Source organism: Hemitrygon akajei, unplaced genomic scaffold (assembly GCF_048418815.1).
Source record: "Hemitrygon akajei unplaced genomic scaffold, sHemAka1.3 Scf000063, whole genome shotgun sequence".
NCBI lineage: Eukaryota > Metazoa > Chordata > Chondrichthyes > Myliobatiformes > Dasyatidae > Hemitrygon > Hemitrygon akajei.
In genome coordinates, this window is record NW_027331949.1 from 4,359,518 (window position 1) to 4,381,064 (window position 21,547).

General features: G+C 45.5%; 2 protein-coding genes across 4 annotated transcripts in view; one reads left to right on the forward strand and one right to left on the reverse strand.

Annotated features, from left to right (window-relative positions):
- LOC140721882 (uncharacterized) overlaps positions 1-20,051 on the reverse strand; it is a 101,177-nt gene extending 81,126 nt beyond the window's left edge. The window contains 1 exon segment of the mRNA XM_073036707.1: positions 19,040-20,051. Coding sequence (XP_072892808.1) covers positions 19,040-19,905 — 866 coding nt within the window. The 5' untranslated portion in view covers positions 19,906-20,051.
- The window catches only part of LOC140721856 (uncharacterized), a 67,520-nt gene that overhangs the window by 17,645 nt on the left and 28,328 nt on the right, over positions 1-21,547 (forward strand). The window contains exon 3 of one of the 3 annotated variants that reach the window (XR_012097485.1): positions 16,658-16,988. The exons of the other annotated variants lie outside the window; for them this stretch is intronic. The gene's annotated coding sequence lies outside the window, so the exon portion shown is untranslated. Of the gene's footprint in view, positions 1-16,657; positions 16,989-21,547 lie in introns of those variants that run through there. 3 annotated transcript variants of the gene reach the window in all.

Here is a 21,547-nt window from a genome sequence, read left to right on the forward strand (position 1 = left end):
CCACCATCTCTCTCCCCTGTTTCTTGCCTCTGCCACTTCCCTCTCATCTCTCCTCAGTCTGTCTCGCTAACACTCCTACTGTCTCTCGATTCTCTCTCCCTCTCTTTCAATACCACCACTCAGCCTGTTCTCTCTTCTCTCTCTCTCCCCCCACTCTCTCTATCTCTCCCTTTCCCACTTTCCCTTCTCTCCTTCTCCCTCTTCCTCTGTCTCTCTGTCTCTTTCTTTCCCTCCTCTGCTTCATCCAACTCCAAATGCCAGTAAGTTCCGCTGTCACTTGCGCATTGAAAGGTGCTATTATGGAGTGAACATGGGCCGAGGATCCGGGTCGGTCTGTAAAGGTGGGGTGTGGTTTGTAGACAGAAAGTGGAGTAGAGAAGTGAGAGTGAGAGGAAGTTGGGGTGAGAAGAGTAAGAGAGGGAGGTGAGGAAGTGGGAGAGGTATTAATAAGATAAGAGTGGAGAGGAGGAAAGGGAGAGAGAGTAGATGGAGGAGAGAAGCAGAGAGGAATGTGTGCTGAGGATTGAGCGGAGGGTGAGGGGTAAGGAGAAAGGGAGTGACAGATCTGGTGAGCGAACTATGGAGAGGAAGGAGCAAGATGTTGAGGGAGCTGCACACACTCAGTGTTGAGGGAGTTGCATTTCCTCTGTCCCACTCACAGTAACTCTTCTAAGGATGTATTTGCATCAACAAAAGCAGGATTCAACACGCTGTGAGCGTGTGCTATTCTGAACTGAAATGAAAGCTCAACCCAGAAAGATGAAGAAATTATCACAATGGAACAGTGATTCCCTCTGGGGGCAGTTACGTGTCCTAAGATGGCTTTAGGAGCAAATAGCACTCGCCGGGGGTGGGGGGCATTCGAGATTCCTGGCGGGGCAATAAGCTGCCTCTAACTTGCGGTATCAGACCTGATCGACCGTTAGTAGAGCAGGTACTTCCAAAAAGGATGTGGCACTGGAGTAAAGGAAGAAGCATCGCACTGCAGGCCTTGAGCATTCGTCGTCACAACGGGTCTGACACTTGGCGATCTCGTCCGACCGAACCAACCGAACAGACGTCGTTGGGGATTAGCAACGAGGGTGCTCGGCATTTCGCCTTGACTTGCGGCACTAGGGCTGGGAAACACTGCTATAGAAGAAAGGTTAGCCAATAGATGAGCATAATCGTCCATGGATGAGATCCCCACGATGTGAGCAAAGGAGGAAAGCGTCCAACGTCAGGCTCAAAGCTGGAGACCTCTTCCCAGAAACTGCGTAGTTCCTTGTGTCAATACAGGAACAGGCGGTTGACACAGAAATAACAAAAATGCACATTAAAAGAGTCACAAACTCAAGACGAAGTGTTGTGCCTCTCTCGGGCTCTGAAGCAGAATATGCCGTTTGATTGCTTGCACAGCGCCATCAAGTGGCAAGCAGCATTCACCAAAATCCTGCTTTAAGAGACGATCATGAAAGATACTATCAATGACAATCAATACAAACCTGATCCAGTTTTAGATTCGGAGTGAAACAATTGCATTACTACCGATCCGTTATCAGAGATAGGACGATACATGATCCCGTCCGGATATAATGTCACAGGATAAACATGCAAATTAGATTTACTGAATAGATACGGGCATTCCGACACACACAGCACGCTGAAATCAATAAGTGAAAAAACCTGAAATATCCCATGGCGTTGATAGCAGTGTGACGTCATTCACTAACGCTCATTTTGGAAGGGATTCAATTGGCCATCGCAGATACACCAACAGCTTCGCACCCGGAAGCGACCGTTCACCTGCTCCGTGTGTGCGAAGAGACTCATTCAGTTAACCCACCTTGTGATGCTCCGGTGAGTTCATAATAAATAGAGGCCACATTTCTGTCCGGAGTGAGCAAAGAGATTTACTCAATCATCCCAGCTACGGCAACACCAGCAACTTCACATCAGGGAGGAAGTTCTAATCAGCTCTATGTTAAATATTTAACCATCACGGTGACTGAAGGCAGCTGCAGGATCATGAGGGACTGTTACTGTCAGATTCTGCAGTTCTTGCGGCTGCTCATCGCACCCAGGACTGAACCCTGGTCACTGAGCATTGGGGGAGTCTGTTCTGCTGATGTTAGCCTTAAACTAGACTGGTGTTTAATATTACGCTCACTCTCTACTACTCTCACAATGTACACTAGAGAGGCCACTCAATCCATCTGGTCCTAGCCCATATTTCTGTTCCATATCAGTATTTTAAAGTGTATCTCTGCCGTTTATCTCTCATACTCTCTGTTGCAAATAGTCACTATTCCGTGGGAGAAGAGATTTCCCTTGAATTTCATGGAATCATAGAAATCTGCAGCAAATTACAGGCCCTTCAGCCAACAATGTTGTGCCGACCATGTACCCTACTCCAGACAACTGCCGAGAATTGCCCTACCGCAGAGCCCTCTGATCTTCTAAGTTCCATGAACCTATCTAAGATTCTCTTAACAGACCCTATTGTATCTGCCTCTACCACTTCAAGCAACTTAAAATATTTTCACTCATTTCAAAGGACTGGGCCTCAGACAGCTGGGTTGCTGCAATGCATCTCTAAAGTCTGACAGCAGACTAGCGAGTGAATCTTCGATGGAGCAGAGTCAGAAACCAAAGAGTTGCCAGCACCAGTCAGGGCTTTGGGGCTCCAGAAAAAGATGGGGTCTGGAGGTTTTGAGCGGGTGGAGGGAAGAGGAATCAGACCAGCAGGATCTGGCTATGAATAAAAGATGAGAAACATTTGGAAACTGGTTAATTGAAAAACAAATTGGTTAATTTCTACAAAATATTGCAGGTAATCAGCAGATCAGGCAGCAAATGTGGAGAGGAATAAATGGACAGCATTTTAGCCGAGCCCCTTCAGTATGCCTAGACTGTGTACTCCTCTGCTTAGTTGCTGCCTGAACTACAGAGTTCCTTCAGCATTGTGTGTGTTTGTGTTCCTCTTTTTCCAGCAACTGCAGAAACATGCCCACTCTGGGTGATCAGAATGGTAATCTATACGGGAGACAAAGTAGATGGGGGAGGTTTTAAATAGTAGTTTTACATCCGTATTTACTCAGGAGATGGACACAGAGTCTGCAGAAGTGAGGCAAAGCAGCATCAACCTCATGGACCCTGTACAGATTACAGAGGTGGAGGTGTTTGCTGTCTTAAGGCAAATTGCCATGGTTCAATCCCCAGGGCCTGAAAAGTTGTTCCCTGGGACCCTGTGGAAGACAAGTGCAGAAATTGTCGGAGCCCAAGCACAGATATTTAAATCATCCTTAGTGACAGGTGAGGTACTGGAGGATTGGAGGACAGCCAATGTTGTTCCGCTGTTCAAGAAAGCCTCTAAAATTAAACTAAGAAATTGTACATTGGTGAGCTTGTCATCAGTTGTGGGAAAGTTAATGGAACGTAAGTGCAGGAACTCGATATACAAGTTTTTGGATAGATGTGGACTGATTAAGGATAGATAGCATAGCTTTGTGCAGGGTAGGACATGTCTAACCAATCTTATAGAGTCTCTTGAGGAAGTTATCAGGAAAGTGGATGAAGGCAAGGCTGCTGATGTTGTCTACATGGACTTTAGCAAGCCACTTGGCAAAGTCTCACATTGGAGGTTGGTCAAGAAGTTTCAGACATTCAGCATTCAAGATGAGATAGTAAATTGGATGAGACACTGTCTTTGGGAGAAGCCAGAGTGTGGTAGCAGATGGTTGCCTATCTGAATGGAGGCCTGTGACTAGTGGTGTGGCACAGGGATCAGTACTGGATCTGTTGTTGTTTGTCATCTATATCAGTAATCTGGATGATAGTATGGTTAGCTGGATCAGCAAATATGTGGATCACACCAAGTCTGGGAGTTTAGCGGACTGTGAGCAGACTATCATGGCTTGCAGTGCCAACTGGACCAGCTGGAAAGATGGTTTGAGAAATGGAAAATGGAACTTAATGCAGACAAGTGTGAGGTGTTGCACTTTGGCAGGACCTATTAGGGTAGGTCTTACACAGTGATTGGTCGGGAACTGAGAAGTGTTGTAGAGGAAAGGAATCTGGGAATACCGGTCTATATTTCACTGAAAGTGGTGTCACAGTTCAAAAGGTATAGAGAGAAAGATTTTGGCCCACTGGCCTTCATGAACTAAAGTACTATCAACAATAGATGGATGTTATGTTGACGTTGGTGAGGCCTAATTTGGAATATTTTGTGCAGTTTTGGTCACCAACCTACAGGAAAGATGTAAAAGAGGTTGAAAGAGTTCAGAGAAAATTTACAAGGATGTTGTCAGGTCTGGAGGGCTTGGGTTAGAAGGAAACATTGAACTGGACTGGACTTTATTCCTTGGAAAGTAGAAGAGTGAGGGGAGATCTGATGGAGGTATTCCACAGTTTTGAGGGTCATAGATGGGGTAAATGCAAGCCGGATTTTTCCACTGAGATGGGGTGGGACCACAACCAGACGCCATGGATTAAGGGTGAAAGGTGAACTGTTAAGTGGATCAAGAGGGAAAACTTGTTCACTGAGATGGTCATCCAGGTGTGGAATGAGCAGCCAGCACAAGTGGTGCATGCGAGCACGATTACAACGTGTTAGAGGTTGGTATAGGTACCTGGATGGTAGGGGTATGGGAGTGGAAAGCATAAATAGCTTGGCACTAACGAGATGGGCCAATGTGTCTGAATCTTTCTATGACTGTGACAAGAATCTTAAACAATACTAATATTCACTCTAATTTCTTTTAACAGCTGTGCAGACCAACCATACACCTGAGCAGGAGATATTTACGTGGCGTTAAAACTGTGGTACTTTAAGTTAACAGTACATAAAATAAAATCCCAGCTGCACATCAACAAAGGGTATTTGCATGAGAGTGTTTCAGTTACTGTGGGGCCAGGCTCCCATGCAGCTCAGTGGGAACAGGGAATAACACCAATGGAGAGAGTCAAACTGAGCCAATTCACAGATTGGAGAAGGTAGAAATGCCCCATTCTTATAGAGACTGGAAGAGTATCAGAGAATTTGATGGTCATTCCAGACACCAACCATGTGCCCAGTTACAAGATGATTTCTTTCTGCAACTTGGGTTGAACCTCACTGTAACAGTGTGATGTCAGATCACACCTTGGTAACTAATGTGATCTCATCTGAAATGTTGTCCTTCACCCACTGATGGATTTTGTAAATCTATTTACAGGTTAAAAATGACAAGGAAATTGCCTATGGGAATTCAAAGCAGTCTTGCTGTCTCTGTCCAGATATTTAAGAATTGGAGCAAGGGATTCCCTCAATCATCCTTCCTGCTCAGACTGTGGGAAGGGATTCACTCTATCATCTGACCGATTGGCATGCCCGTTATTTTACACAGGTAACATTCAGCTGTTCAGACTGGGAATGGAATCACTCGTTCATCTCAACTAAAGGTACGTCAGCAAGTTCACACTGGGACAAGGCTATTCACCTGTTCTGTGTGTGAGAAGGGATTCAGACGATCATTCCAGCTGTGGACACACCAGTCAGTTCACATTGAGCAGAGGCTGGTCATCTGTTGAAATTGTGGGGAAGGATTCACTAGGCCATATCTGACCGAATGGCACACCAGCGAGTTCACACTGGGGAGCGGCCGTTCACCTGCTCAGACTGCGGGAAGGGATTCACATGCTCATCTAAACTGAAGGAACATCAGCGAGTTCACACTGGAGAGAGGCCGTTCACCTGCTCAGACTGTGGGAAGGGATTCACTCAGTCATCCTCCCTATTGGCACACCAGTCAGTTCACACTGGGGAGTGGCCGTTCACCTGCTCAGTGTGTGGGAAAGGATTCACTCGATCATCCTCCCTATTGGCACACCAGTCAGTTCACACTGGAGTATGGCCATTCATTTGCTCAGACTGTGGGAAGGGATTCACTCGGTCATGTGATCTGCTGGCACACCAGCGAGTTCACACTGGGGAAAGGCCGTTCACCTGCTGTGAATGTGGGAGGGGATTCGCTCGGTCATCTGATCTACTGATACACCAGCGAGTTCACACTGGGGAGAGGCCGTTCACCTGCTGTGAATGTGGGAAAGGATTTGCTCGGTCATCTGATCTGCTGGCACACCAGTCAGTTCACACTGGGGAGAGACCATTCACGTGCTCAGTCTGTGGGAAGGGATTCCATCGATCATCCGACCTTCATAGACACCAGCGATTTCACACTGGGGAGAAGTCGTTCACCTGCTCAGACTGTGGGAAAGGATTCACTTTATTATTTCACCTACGGAGGCACCAGTCAGTTCATGCAAGGGAGAGGCTTTTCACCTGCTCAGTCTGTGGGAAGACTTTCTCTCAGTCGTCCACCCTACAGATTCACCAACGAGTTCACACTGGGGAGAGGCTGTTCACCTGCTCAGACTGTGGGAAGGGATTCACTCGGTCATCTCATCTACTGAGACACCAGCAAGTTCACACTGGGGAGAGGCCGTTCATCTGCTGTGAGTTTGGGAAGTGATTCATTCAGTCAGCTTATCTACTCAGACAGCAGCAAGTTCACACTGGGTAGAGGCCAATCAGGCTTTGGGAAAAGATTCTCTCAGTAATCTCCACCAAATGTGCATCATTGAGTTCACACTGTGGAGAGGCCGTTCACCTGCTGTGAATGTGGGAAGGGATTCACACAGTAATCTATCCTTGTGACACACTACCGGGTTCACACTGGGGAGAAAGTTTCAATAAGCTTCATGCTGGATATTTGTCCATCACCGTTGCAGAATGTAATTTCGAGAGTGACTGTCGGTGCTGAACTCTGCAATTATTGCTGCTGCTCACCACACCCAGTTCTGCACCCTGGTCACTGGACTTGGGGGGAGTTTCTTCTGCTGCACATTCACCTTTAATGGGACTGGAGCTTAATCTTCTGCATCTGAGACAAATAAATCAGCTCTATTTTAAACTTGGTTTCCGGTACTTAGTGAATTTATAACACACCTTGTGTACAGTAGAGACTCAACTCAGGTCTGCTGGACCCTGCCAGAGATCCTGCTCCAGACAGTTCTTTTACATCCTACCCTGTTGTTCATCTCTCTCTCTCTCTCCCTGTGGTGATGGGTTCCAAACAGTCACCACTCTAGGTGAAGAGGTTTCCGTTTTATTTTCTGCAGACTGAAGAAGTTGAGCTGACTGCAGTTCTGCTTGACATGTTCTTCACCCCTCAAATCTCTGCGCTGATAGAGAATGACATTGGTAGTTAACCTCCTTATTCAGGGCACATTCCACATTATGGGTCATTTTCCCTGCTTCTACAGGGTTGTTATAAAACACCACTCTCCTCTAAAGACTGAAATCAGAATGGAAACCATTAATTGGATGTTCAACTGAGCAAGGTCAGAAACCGGAGGCGGGTCCGCACAGGGCAGAGTTTGGTGTACTGGAGGATGGTCGGGGTAAGAACGTATGATGAGGAGAAGGGAATCAGCAGCGGGACGTGGCTACAAATGACAGAGTGGAAACATTTGGAAGCTGATTGACAGAGAAAATCTTTTGTTTGTCTGACTGATGGCACAAGCAACACCTGTGGTGAGGTGCTCTGCTGGTCGAAGAACATGTGTGTGTTGGGAAAAGTTTTATCTATTGAAGCAGTTGTTCCTGCTTGTTTATCTTGTAATGTTATATCCAGAAGTTTATTATAGATTGTCCTTTGTGAAATAATGTATTGATTATCATATAATTTGTAAGATTTTGACTCTAAAACTGTATCAGGCTGGAATTTATGGTGCCTTTATGAAGTGATGGAGGGCATTCGTGAGTTGGTATTTTAAAGCAAGATTTTGGTGAATGATATTTGCCAGTTGTTTGTAGCTTTGTAAGTAATCAGATTGAGTTAAACTACTGCAGGATCCTGGAATGTATTGGATTGTGTCTGGTTTCTCTTGGCATTTTCTGTACTTACTGCCTTGTTTGTTGTATTTAATGTATTTCTGATTTTTTTTCTTTCTTTTGTTAACTACTTTGTCCTGTATTTCTGCAAGGGGCCCCTCTGTTTCTGGGAAGAGGTCTCCAACTCTCTGTCAGGTGCTCGATGCTTCATTGTCACCATCTCGTCTGCTCAGATCATTGGGATGTCTCCCATGGAGAGTCATTCTCATTCCAGTGGTTGATGTTTCCTTCCATAGTGATAATTAATTTTTCTGAGTGGGCCTCACATTGAAGTTTCCTGGTCTGTGTTACTTATCACAATTGCATATACACACATGGAGTACTGAATCCTGTTCATTTTTGATGAAAATATATACTTAGTTTTATCTGACTCTTGTGTGATTTTTTTTTTCATGTGTGTTATTTCTCTTCCTCCTTCTGTCCAAGGTAGTGTTATTCTAGTGGGTTTGAGTGCCAATAGTCTTTTCTGAAGTTCTTATTTATCTTTGTAAATTTTACTGATTGAAATGGGACAAATATATTTTTATAAAAAAAGTTAATGTCGGTATTGATGAAAGTTCGTATTGCCTCTGTTGTATTTGTTAAGTATTGAGCTCTGTTTTGCAGTTTTTTTAAGCCTTGAACTAAATTTTGTCAAAGGGTTTTTCTATTTCCACTACTTTCTATTCTTGTTGGTTTTCCACATACGTGGGAATCAAGAGCCCCGATGAATGGTCTTGGCCCAAAATGTTGATTCCCATCCATAGATGCTGCCTGACATGCTGAGCTCCTCCAGCACTTTGTGTGATGTTCTCAGATTTCTAACATCTGCAGGTCCTCTTTTTGACTGCTTCTTTCAACGGATGCTGCTCGACCTGCTGAGTTCATCCAGCTTGTTTGTACGTCTTGATTTGACCACAGCATCCTCAGTGCACTTTGTGTTTGCAGGTCCTCTTGTTTCCCAGATACCTACCTGTTTATTGTAAGAACAAGCCAAGAACAAGCTGGTAGTGGGTTTGTGTGGCTTTGTTGGTAAAATATTAAATACAATCATTAGAAAGAGGTGGCATAGGGTTGGAAAGTGCAGAATCTGTGGGTAGAATTAAAGAACTGCAAATGTAAAAAAAAAACCCTGATGGGAATTGTATAGAGACCTCCAAACAGTAGTAAGTATGTGGTCCACAAGTTACACTGGGAGATGGAAAATGCGTACCAAAAGGGCAATGTTACAATAGTCATGGGGGATTGTCATCCAGGTGATTAGGAAAATTAGGATGGTGTTGGTCTCAGAGGAGGAATTCCTTGAATCCCTACAAGATGCTTTTTTAGAGCAGCTAATGGTTGAGCCCAGATGGGGATCAGCTATTCTGGATTGGGTGTTGTAATGAACCTGAATTAATTAGGTCACTGAAGTTGAAAGAACTCTTAAAGACAAGTGATCTTAATATGATCAAATTCACCCTGACATTAAAGAAGGAGAAGCTAAAATCAGATGTGGAATAAAGAGAATTAGAGAGGCATAAAATAAAAATTGGTCAAAAGTGATTTGTAAAGTACTTGGGTACGGATGAAAACCAAGCAGCAGTGGTTGAAATTTCTGGAAGCAATTCGGAAGGCACGGGATTTACACATCACAAAGAGGAAGTAGAATTATAAAGGTAAGGTGACAAAACCTTGGCAGATAAGAGAAACCAGAGACAGCATAAAAAACAACGAAAAGGCATAGAGCAAAAATTACTAGGAAGTTAGTGGATTGGGAAGCTTTTAAAAACCAACACAATGCAACTAAAATAATTAAGGAAAAGATGGAATACATAGGTGAGCTACCCAGTAATAAAGAGGATACCAAATTTTTCTTCAGGTACATATAGTGTAAAAGAGAGGCGGAAGTGGATATCAAACCGCTGAAAAATGATGCTGGAGAGGTAGTAATGTGGTGGGAGTGCAAGGTGATGGCAGGTGAACCGAATAAGTCTTGTACATCACTCTTATCTGTCGAAGATGCTGACAGGAATATGGAAGTCCCAGATGTCAGTGGTTAGAATGTGTAAAGTCACGATACTCGGAAGAAGATTCTTGGGAAAGAGATGGTCTGAAGGTAAATAGGTCACCTGGACCAGATGATGTACACCCCAGAGATCTGAAAGAGGCATCTGTAGAAATGTGGAGGCATTAGCAATGATCTTTCGAGAATCGTGAAGGAAATTCTATCCTAAGGAGTTTTATCCTTCACTACTCCCCCCTCCCAGTTTCACCTATCACTTACCACTTCTTCCACCCCTTTCACCCCCACACTTGTTCCTCTGACGTCTCATCTTTATTTTTCCCCAGTCCTGATGAAGGGTCTTGGCCGGAAACGTCGACTGTTTACTATTTCCCTTATATGCTGCCTGGCCTCCTAGTTTCCTCCAGTGTTTTGTGTATCTGTTGCTTGGATTTCCAGCATCCACAGATTTTCTCCTGTATTTGATCAAAGCAAAGGTGGGGTCATATAATATAGCAAGAAAATAGTGGGAAGTTAGAGGATTGGAAAGCGTTTACATAACCAACAGATGACAACTAATAAAACACACTGGAGAGACAAGATTAAAAATTAAGGTAAGTTTGACAAAAATATCAGGTATCAAAAGTTGTTCAGATATAGAAAGAGTGAAAGCGAGGCAAGAGTGTTACTCGGGCGTGGCGGTGGATGAACCCAAGTGCAGAACACGGATGCGGAGGCAGAGTCGGGAGTCGTTATTAATGGAGTCGGTATCCAGAAGCGATGCTAGACCAGTGTAACGGGGGGTTTCTTTTTCTTTGTTACTGTGTATGTAATCAAAATGGCGTCTTTGTTTTGTTAAAAGTAGGAATGCTGGCGCCTGTGTTAATAGTAGGAATGCTAGCGTCTTTGTTATGATAAGTGCTGGAAGCTTGTTTGGGACTGTAAACTGATTGTTGGCGGGGATTTTGGGGAGTCGGCGCGATGGAGTGAGAGAGAGAGAGGACGGGATGCTGGAAGATGGGCGACAGAACGGACCCCGAGCGGTGGGGGGGGGGGGGGGGTCCCCGGCCCAAAGTTTTCGGTGATGAGAGGAGACAGAGACAGAGGAGTGTGGAGCGTCTGGTCGACCACCGTGGGGGTCCCAGGAGGCGGGTCGAGGAAGTCGGAGGGGATCGAATGGTGGCCAGAAGACTTCAGTAATTGAGCTCCAACGATTGTGCACGAAGTGGTTTGGACTTTGATAAGTTTGGCGCCTTTTCTTTTTTTTTCTTCTTCATATATACTGTATCGTTAGTAATCGCTTAGTTATAGTAATCTTTATAAATTGTACTCATTTAATCGCATAAGGTGTACTGTCTGTTTTTTGGGCGAGGTGGGGACATCACACAGCACCCACACCAGCTGATTACCCAGTTTGGCGGGGCCGAAGGCTGCTCCCCCTAGACGAGAACGAGCTGAGCGATGCCTGAGGCGACCCAGGGGTTACATTGTGGGGTGTTCGTCCGGGATTGATTTGTGTGGAAGCTGTGTGATCGCCCTCTTTAAATTATGTCTGCGGCGAAGAGCTGGTGTGCCTTTGTGGGTGTGCGATTGCCGGTTATCTCTGCATGTGTGTTGGGTGGGGTGGCTGCTGTTGGTAGCCCGGGGGTCGTTGTTCGAGTTCCGACTAGCGCTGACGAAAAGGTGGTGGGGCCATGGGCTGTCCATGCTGTTAAGCGAGCGAGGAAGGTCTGGTTGGAATGTTTCAGCAGTGGTAGGCTCCGCCCGGTTGTTGGAATAATGTCCAGCCCTAAAGGGGCGGAGCAGACCTCTCAGTTGTTAGGTGAGTGGCAGTGCTTGGCTGAGGGAAAGCGACAGGGATTGGTTGAAAGTTTGAGTAGGCGGGCTGGTAGCATTGTTAGAACTGTCGGGCGCAATTACCTCTAAGTGACAGCTGCCAGTTCTGGGAAAGTGTGGGAAAATGCGTGTGGTTCGACTGGCAGTCAAATGCCGCAGCTGGGGGGCTTATCATATCCGTGGCAGGAGATTGGTGGGAAGTTTTTAGGGTATCGCTTTTGGTTAGGAGGGCAGATAAATTGCTTGCGGAGCCAGGGGGATCTGTCAAGGGGATCAGTTGTTCCGTTGATCCGAGAGGTGTCGGGAAACTTAGAGGAGGCCCAGTGGGGGAACGGCTTGGGGTCTCTGGGGGAGCACGTTCCCAGCAATGTACCAAGGAACTCCCGCAAGGAGCAGACCCTATTCCTGAAGGCTTAGAGGGACCACGCACTCAGGTGTTGTTACGGATGGATGGAAGTCAAGTTAAAGCCATCCTCGGCACTGGGGCACCGGTTAAGTTGCTGTACAGTTTGTTTTATAACCGTTTTTGGAAGCCTTTACCCTTGACGACATTGACGGCACTGGAGATTTGGGGTACCAGTGCCGGTGATTATAAAGACGACGGTTGTTGGTCAGTGAAAATGGAGTTCTTAGAGGCAAATGTGGAGGTGACTGAGGTTCGTGAATCGTTAATGCTGATGTGTCCGGACACTGTTGAGACGGGCAGCGTTTCGGTTCTGGAGAGAACCAATATCCTGTTGGTGCGCTTGGGGGCCTGCCCGGAGGAGGCGGGTGAGAGCTGTTTGGAGGCATTATCGATGCACCCAGAGTTTCGAGCTGCTTGTGCGGACGTGTGTAGCAGCATTGAGCTGATACCGAATTCAAACAAGAGCCGGTGGTGGTATGGCCTGGAGGAGTATCTGAGGGTGAGACCCTCTTAGTGGACGCTGCGAAATACCACCAGGGAGGGGAGTTGACTGCTGAAGACACCTCGGTGAGGCAGAGGTTGCGGCGACTGGCCCCTACAGCCGTGGCAGACGTAGGCAGCATGTGTGTGGATTATATTGGGCCGTAGAGGCGATGGCCTATCTGACTGGTGCGAAGAGGTTTAAGGTGCTGGATCTGAGGAGTGGATGTTGCCAGATCCCGATGGGTGAGGCCGCCAAGGAGAAGACGGCGGTTATAAGTTCCCTAGGAGTCTTCCGGTCCGAAAAGATACCACAGGGTATCTCTGGAGCCCTTGCAACCTTCCTGCAGGGCATGTGGAAGACCATGGGGGTGTGGAGGCGTTTGGAATTTTGACGTATGTGGATGATCTCTTGGTATTTGGATTTGCCTCAGGAGAATATGAAGTGAGGGCATTGCAGGAGCAGCTGAGAACTACAGAGTTAAAGTGTTTTCTGGACATGTGCCAGGGCTGGCGAAGGTCGCAGCTCGTGTCTGTCTGTCTCTACGGAATCAAGTTGGAAATGGAGACTGAGAGACCGGAGAGAGTGATCTGGAACCATTTGAAAGACTTACAAGTTGGAGAGAACGAAGAAAGTTGTTTGACTGAGGGCCACAGCAAACTGAGAGCCTGGAGAAGGGAGTTTGCGGAGGTGAAGAAATTGCGGACAAATCTCGGAAGGGGGAAGCGGTAGCTTGAAGGGAACCTGAAGATGACCATCGACAGTTCAAATGAAGTGCAAAACCTGAAGGTTGATCTGGAAGAAGTCATGAGGAGAAAAAAAGCTGGAGAGAAGTGCAGTGAATACTGAACTGGAGGGTGACCAATCTTTAACTGCTGCTTTTCAGGTTGGGGTGGAAGAAGCTGTTGGAGTAACTGCATTCCAGATTGAGATGGCCGGGATGCGGGAGTCAGAACTGCTGAGCCAGGGGCCAGAGAAGATGATAATTTCAATTGCAGGAGGCTGAAGAGACTGCAGGAGCAGTGCAGGCCACGTGTTTCCGTTTGGAGAAGATCAAACAGCAGCTACCGATCAAAGAAATGAGGAAGAATACGGATTCAAAGACTGATGTGCTGGATGTGTGGTACATGCTACCTTTTGCTGACTTTCCCTCGATTGAGGAAGAGACCTTTGGCCCTTCTTCCACTGAGTCAGGTGTAGTGGGGAGGGTTAGCTGTGTGCAGAGTGGGGCATGAGTGAGAGGTTGAAAGAGGAGTTGGTAGTGGACCCAAGGTATCCCCAGCTATGTCCTAGCCTAAGGGTTTAGGTGAGGGGGGTACGGAGGTCTCAGAAGGGTTAGGGAACGCCCAGATAGTTGGCCTATATAGCGCCTAAGAAACAGAGCGTGAGGTTTACTGTGTGGGGAGGAGATGTCACTGCTTGTGCTTGGGTTACGGTGTGTTGGCAGGAAAGGTGACGAGTTATCTAATAGTCATGAGGACATGACTTTTATTTGGTGGGGGGAGAGTGTAAAGGGGGTTTCTTCTTTTTCTTTGTTACTGTGTATATAATCAAAATGGCGCCTTTGTTTTGTTAAAAGTAGGAATGCTGGCGCCTGTGTTAATAGTAGGAATGCTAGCGTCTTTGTTATGATAAGTGCTGGAAGCTTGTTTGGGACTGTAAACTGATTGTTGGCAGGGATTTTGGGGAGTCGGCGCGATGGAGTGAGAGAGAGAGGACGGGATGCTGGAAGCTGGGTGACAGAGCGGGGGTCCCCGGCCCAAGGTTTTCGTTGAGGCGAGGAGACAGAGACAGAGGAGTGTGGAGTGGGTGGTCCCAGGAGGCAGGTCGAGGAAGTCGGAGGGGATCGAATGCCAGAAGACTTCAGTAATTGAGCTCCAACGGTTGTGCACGAAGTGGTTTGGACTTTGATAAGTTTGGCGCCTTTTCTTTTTTTTTCTTCTTCATATATAACCGCATCGTTAGTAATCGCTTAGTTATAGTAATCTTTATAAATTGTACTCATTTAATCGCATAAGGTGTACTGTCTGTTTTTTGGGCGAGGCGGGGACATCACACAGCATCCACACCAGCTGATTACCCAGTTTGGCGGGGCCGAAGGCTGCTCCCCCTAGACTAGGACGAGTTTGAGCGATGCCTGAGGCGACCCAGGGGTTACACTCAGATCCCTCTAAACCTCTTCATCCTCTGCTTAAATCTCTGATCCTGGTGACACCTCTGTCCCAGGATCGAGGCCGATACGGGCATCAATGAGGCCTCTGCTAAGGTTCAGCATGGGAAGTTGCTGTGGAAAGTTAGATCACATGGGATCCAGGGAGAGCTGGCTCACTGGATGCACAGTTGGCTTGATGGTAGGAAGCAGAGAGTGATGGTGGGAGGCTGTTTATTGGACTCGTCCAGCCTAGTGAGGTTCCCTTTTCATTATTCATTGATATTTAATTATATTTGCATTTGCACAGTTTGTTGAATTCTATGCTCTACTTGATCTTTCATTGTGTCATCCTGTTACTATTCTATAGATTTGCCAAGTGTTCCTGTAGGAAAAAAAATCTCAGGGTCGTATGTGGTGACAAATGTGTACGCTGATAATGAAATGTAATTTGAACTTTGAACATTGCTACTTGTCATCTAGATCAAAAATTAGGTTGAGAACGTACAGGGCATGGATAGTAGGTTTACAGCCAGTAAGTTCAAACAATTAGTTTTTCTGGAAGATATTATGTATAAATTCTCCGCTCTGTTTCCCTCTCCGCACTTGACCAACCCCTGCCCTTACTGTCTGCCCTCTCACCCTGACATTGGACATCAGTTCATGGTGAAAGTGAATTATTTTCGGGGAACCTGAAGGGGAATTCTTCACTCACAGTTTGGTCAGAGTGGAATGAGCTGCCAGTGGAAGTGTTGGATGTGGGTTCGATTTAGACATGAAAGAGAATTTGAGTGAGAACATGGATGGGAGGTGTATGTAGGCTCTGGGGCAGATAGTTGGAACCAGGCAGTAACAACAAAAAACAGGTCAGCATTGACTAGAAGGGCCAAAGGGCCTGTTTTGGTACTGCTGGGCTCTGTGACTCTTATAATATTCTGATCTGTAATTTCTGCTGTCAGTGTTTTGCTGCTAATGACTGAACCCAGAAATTCACACAAACGAATTGAAAGACACTTAGCTGGCTACAGAAAGCACTTACACACTATAAAACTCGCTAAAGTGGGTGTTACTAAGTACTGACCATGAGGGTTCCCAAACATTTGCTTCAGGCCCTTTTCCTTTTTTGTTATTTTGAAACTGTAAAAGATGGAAATTAGAAAAGCAATCTTGCTTAAACCATTAAAGAGATGTGTCATCTTTAACTTTATGCCTTTTGGAAATCAGGTCATCTTTTACTCACTTAACTATTCACAGTAACAGAAATTTTGACCAGGGGTGCCCAAACTTCAGCATGCCACTGTGTATATCCTGTGCCTTCCGAATTACTTCCAGAAATTCCAGCCATTGCTGCTCTGTTTTCATCCTTGCCTGCGTTCTTCTCAAATCAATGTTGACCATTTTTTCTCTCAAGTCTCTCTAATTCTCTGAATACCACATCTGACTTTAACTTCTCCTTCTCTTATGTCAGGGGAAATTTCATCACATTAAGATCACTTGCCCCTAAGTGTTCTTTGAACTTAAGTGCCCTGAGAATTTCCAGATCATTACAACACCCAATCCAGAATAGCTGATCCCCAAGTAGGCTCAACCACGAGCTGCTCAAAAAGCATCCTGTGGGCATTCTAGGAATTCCTCCTCTTGAAACCAACACCATCCTAATTTTCCTAATCACCTGCATGACAGTCCCCCATGACTATTGTATCATTGCCCTTTTGGCACGCATTTTCTATCTCCCATTGTAATTTGTGGACCACATACTTGCTACTGTTCGGAGGTCTCTATACAATTCCCATTAGGGACTTTTTTTTTACATTTGCAGTTCCTTTATTCTACCCACAGATTCTACACCTGCCAACACTATGCCACCTCTTTCTTTGATTTTATTTAATATTTTACCAACACAGCCACTACCAGCTTGTTCTTTCAAGAAACATATACCGGTAATTATCTGTGAAACAAGAGGACCCGCAGATGCTGGAAATCTAGAGATCTACACACAAACTGCTGGAGGAGCTCAGCATGTCAGGCAACATCTATGGATGGGAATCGACATTTCGGGCCAAGACCCTTTATCGAGACTCTTGATACCCAAATATCTGGAATACCAACATGCAAAGACAATAGAAAGTAGTGCGAAATAGGGAAACCCTTTGACAGAATGTAGTTCAAGACTTAAAAATTCTGCCAAACAGAGCTCAATAGTTAACAAATACAACAAAGGCAATAAACACTTTCATCAATACCGACATTGACATTTTTAAATAAAAATATTTTGGTCCCATTTCAATCAGTAGAATTTACAAAGATAAATAAGAACTTTAGAAAAGTCTATTCACACTCAGATACGGGTGAATCTGCAGATGCTGGAAATAAATAAAAACACAAAATGCTGGCAGAACTCAGTAGGCCAGACAGCATCTATGGGAGGAGGTAGTGACGACGTTTCGGGCTGAAACCCTTCATCAGGAGTGACACATTTAGATTAACACTACCTTGGATTCAAGGAGGAAGAGGAACAACACACATGAAAAAAATCAGACAACAGTCAGATAAAACTTCTAAGTATATATTTTCATCAAAAATGAACAGGATTCAGCACTCCATGTGTGTATATGCAATCGTGATAAGAAATACAGACCAGAAAACTTAAATGAGAGGCCAAACCAGAAAAATAAATCACCACTCTGGAAGAAAACATTAACCAGTGGAATGAGTATGACCTTCCATGGGAGACATCTCAACGATCTGAGCAAATGAGATGGTGACAAGGAAGCACCATGCACCTGACTGAGTGTTGGAGACCTCGTCCCAGAAACCCAGGGGTTTCTTGCAGAAATACAGGACAAGGTGTTTAACAAAAGGGAAAAAAAACCGAAAATACATGAAGTACAAACAAACAAGGCAGTAAGTGCAGAAAATGCCAAGAGAAACCAGACACAATCCAACACATTCCAGGATCCTACAGCAGTTTAACTCAATCTGATTACTTACAAAGGTACAATCAAGTGGCAAATACCATTCACCAAAACATTGTTTAAAAATAAAAACTCATGAATGCCCTCCATAACTGAATAAAGGCACCATAAATTCAAGCCTGACCCAGTTTTAGAGTCAAGATCATACAAATTATATGATAATCAATACATTATTTCAAATAGGACAGTCCATAATAACCATCCAGATATCATATTGCAGGATAAACAAACAGGAACAACTCCCTCAATAGACAAAACCATTCCCTACACACACATGTTCCTCAACCTGTGGAGAACCTCACCACAGGCATTGTTTGTGTCATCAGTCAGACAATCAACTGATTGTCTCTGTCAATCAGCTTCCAAATGTTGTTACTCTGACATTTGTTGCCACACCCCGCTGCTGATACCCTTCTCCTCATCATACGTTCGTACCCCGACCATTGCCCAGAGCCCCAAACTCTGCCCTGTGCAGACCTGCCTCTGGTTTCTGACCCTGCTCAATTGAACATACAAGTGATGGTTTCCCATTCTGTTTTCAGACTTTAGAGGACATTGATGTTCTCTAACAACCCTTTAGAAGCAGGGAAAATGACCCGTAATGTGGAAATTAGTTGTGATTAAGGAGGTTAACTACCAATGTCATTCTTCCTCAGCCCAGAGATTTGAGGGGCGAAGAACATTTCAGACAGAACTGCAATCAGCTCGACTTCTTCAGTTTGCAGAAAATTCAAGGGAAACCTCTTCACCCACAGATGATGACTGTTTGTACCCATCACCAGAGTGAGAGTGAGAGATGAACAAAAGGGGAGGATTGAAATAGACTGTCATGGGACTGAATCACTGGTAGGGTCCAGCTGGGCTGAGTTGACTCTCTACTGTACACTAGGTGTGTTATAAATGCACTAAGTACCGGAGACAGAGTTTAAAATAGAACTGATTTATTTGTCTCAGATCCAGTCCCATTAAAGGTGAATTTGCAGCAGAAGGAACTCCTCTCATGCCCAGTGACCAGGGTGCAGAACTGGATGTGGTGAGCAACAGCAATAATTGCAGAGTTCAGCACCGACAGTCACTCTCGAAATTACATTCTGCAACGGTGATGGACAAATATCCAGCATGAAGCTTATTGAAACTTTCTCCCCAGTGTGAACCCAGTAGTGTGTCACAAGGTTAGATTACTGAGTGAATCCCTTTCCACATTCACAGCAGGTAAACAGCCTCTCCCCAGTGTGAACCCAATGACGCACATTTGATGGAGATGGATGAGAAAAACTCTTCCCAGTGTCTCAGCAGGAGATCATCCTTTACCCAAAGTGAACTTGCTGGTGTCTTTGTAGATTGGATGACTGAGTGAATCCCTTCCCACAGTCTGAGCAGGTGAACGGCTTCACCCCAGTGTGAACTAACTGGTGTCTATGAAGGTTGGATGATTGATGGAACCCCTTCCCACAGACTAAGCAGGTGAATGGTCTCTCCCCAGTGTGAACTCGCTGGTGACTCAGTAGATCAGATGACCGAGCAAATCCCTTCTCACATTCAAAGCAGGTGAATGGCCTCTCCCCGGTGTGAACTCGCTCGTGAGTCAGCAGATCAGATGACCGAGTGAATCCCTTTCCACAGTCTGAGCAGGTGAACGGCCTCTCCCTGGTGTGAACTGACTGGTGTCTCTGCAGAGTGGAAGAGCGAGTGAATCTCTTCCCACAATCTGAGCAGGTGAAATCCCTCTCTGCAGTGTGAACTAACTGATGTCGCAGTAGGTGAGATGACCGAGTGAATCCCTTCCCACAGTCTGAGCAGGTGAAAGGCTTTTCCCTAGTGTGAACTTGCTGGTGTCTCTGCAGGTGGAATGACTGAGTGAATCTCTTCCCACAGACTGAGCAGGTGAACGGCCTCTCCCTGGTGTGAACTGACTGGTGTCTCTGTAGGGTGGAAGAGTGACTGAATCTCTTCCCACAATCTGAGCAGGTGAAATCCCTCTCTGCAGTGTGAACTAACTGATGTTGCAGTAGGTGAGATGATCGAGTGAATCCCTTCCCACAGTCTGAGCAGGTGAATGGCCTCTCCCCGGTGTGAACTCGTTGATGTACCTTCAATTTAGATGATTCAGTGAATCTCTTCCCACAGTCCGAGCAGGTGAATGGCCACTCCCCGGTGTGAACTCGTTGCTGAGCCATTAGGTCAGATGACCGAGAGAATCCTTCCCCACAGATTCAGCAGATGACCAGACCAATGTGAACTGTCTGGTGTGTCCACAAGTGGGATGACCGACTGAATCCCTTCTCACCCACAGAACAGGTGAATGGCCTTGTCCCAGTGTGAACTTGCTGATGTACCTTCAATTGAGATGTCCGACTGAATCCATTCCCACTGTCTGAGCAGGTGAATGACCTCTCCCCTTGTAAAATAACAGGCGTGCCAGTCGGTCAGATGACTGAGTGAATCCCTCCCCACAGTCTGAGCAGGAAGGATGGTTGATTGAATCCCTTGTTCCACTGCTTAAATATCTAGACAGAGACAGCGAAACTGGTGTGTTGTGTTTGAGATTCCCGTAGACAAACTCCTTGTCATTTTTAACCTGTAAAAAAATTTACAAAATCCATCAATGGGTGAAGTACAACATTTCAGATGAGATCATTTTAGTTGCTCACGTGTGATCGGATAATCACACTGTTACAGTGAAGTTCAACCCAAGTTGGAGAGAGAAATCATCTTCTAACTGGGCACAGTGCTGGTATCTGGAATGACCAGCCCTTCCTGTCTCTATAAGAATGGGGCATTTCTGCCGTCTCCAATCTGTGCCCTGGCTCAGTTTGACTCTCTCCATTGGTATTATTCCCTGTTCCCACTGAGCTGTATGGGTGCCTGGCCCCACAGTAACTGAAACACTCTCACACAAATAGCCTTGTCAAAGTGCAGCTGGGATTTTTTTTAATGTACTTTTAATTTAAAGTGCCACAGTTTTAATGCCATGTAAATATCTCCTACTCAGATGTATGGTTGGTCTGCACAGCTGTTAAAAGGAATTAGAGTAAATATTAGTATTATTTCAGGTTCTTGTCACAGTCATAGAAAAGTACAACACAGAAACAGACTTTTTGGCCCATCCAGTTTGTGTTGAACTATATAAACTGCCCACTCCTGTACACCTGGCCTCCAGGTACCTATACAAACCTCTTAAATGTTGAAATCGAGCTTGCATGCACCAGTTGGGCTGTTGGCTCATTCCACACCCGGATGACAGTCTGCGTGAAGAAGTTTCCCCTCATGTTCCCCTTAACGTTTCACCTTTCACCCTTAACCCATGGCCTCTAGTTGTAGTCCCACCCCATCTCAGTGGTAAAAGCCAGCTTGTATTTACCCTATTTATACCCCTCATAATTTTGGTATACCTTTATCAAATCTCCCCTCAATATACATAAATGATCTGGATGATGGGGTGGTAAATTGGATTAGTAAGTATGCTGATGATACTAAGGTAGGAGGTGTTGTGGATAATGAGGTGGGTTTTCAAAGCTTGCAGGGAGATTTATGCCGGTTAGAAGAATGGGCTGAACGTTGGCAGATGGAGTTTAATGCTGAGAAGTGTGAGGTTCTACATTTTGGCAGGAATAATCCAAATAGAACATACAGGGTAAATGGTAGGGCATTGAGGAATGCAGTGGAACAGAGAGATCTAGGAATAACAGTGCATAGTTCCCTGAAGGTGGAGTCTCATGTAGATAGGGTGGTGAAGAAGGCTTTTGGAACGCTGGCCTTTATAAATCAGAGCATTGAGTACAGAAGTTGGGATGTAATGTTAAAATTGTACAAGGCATT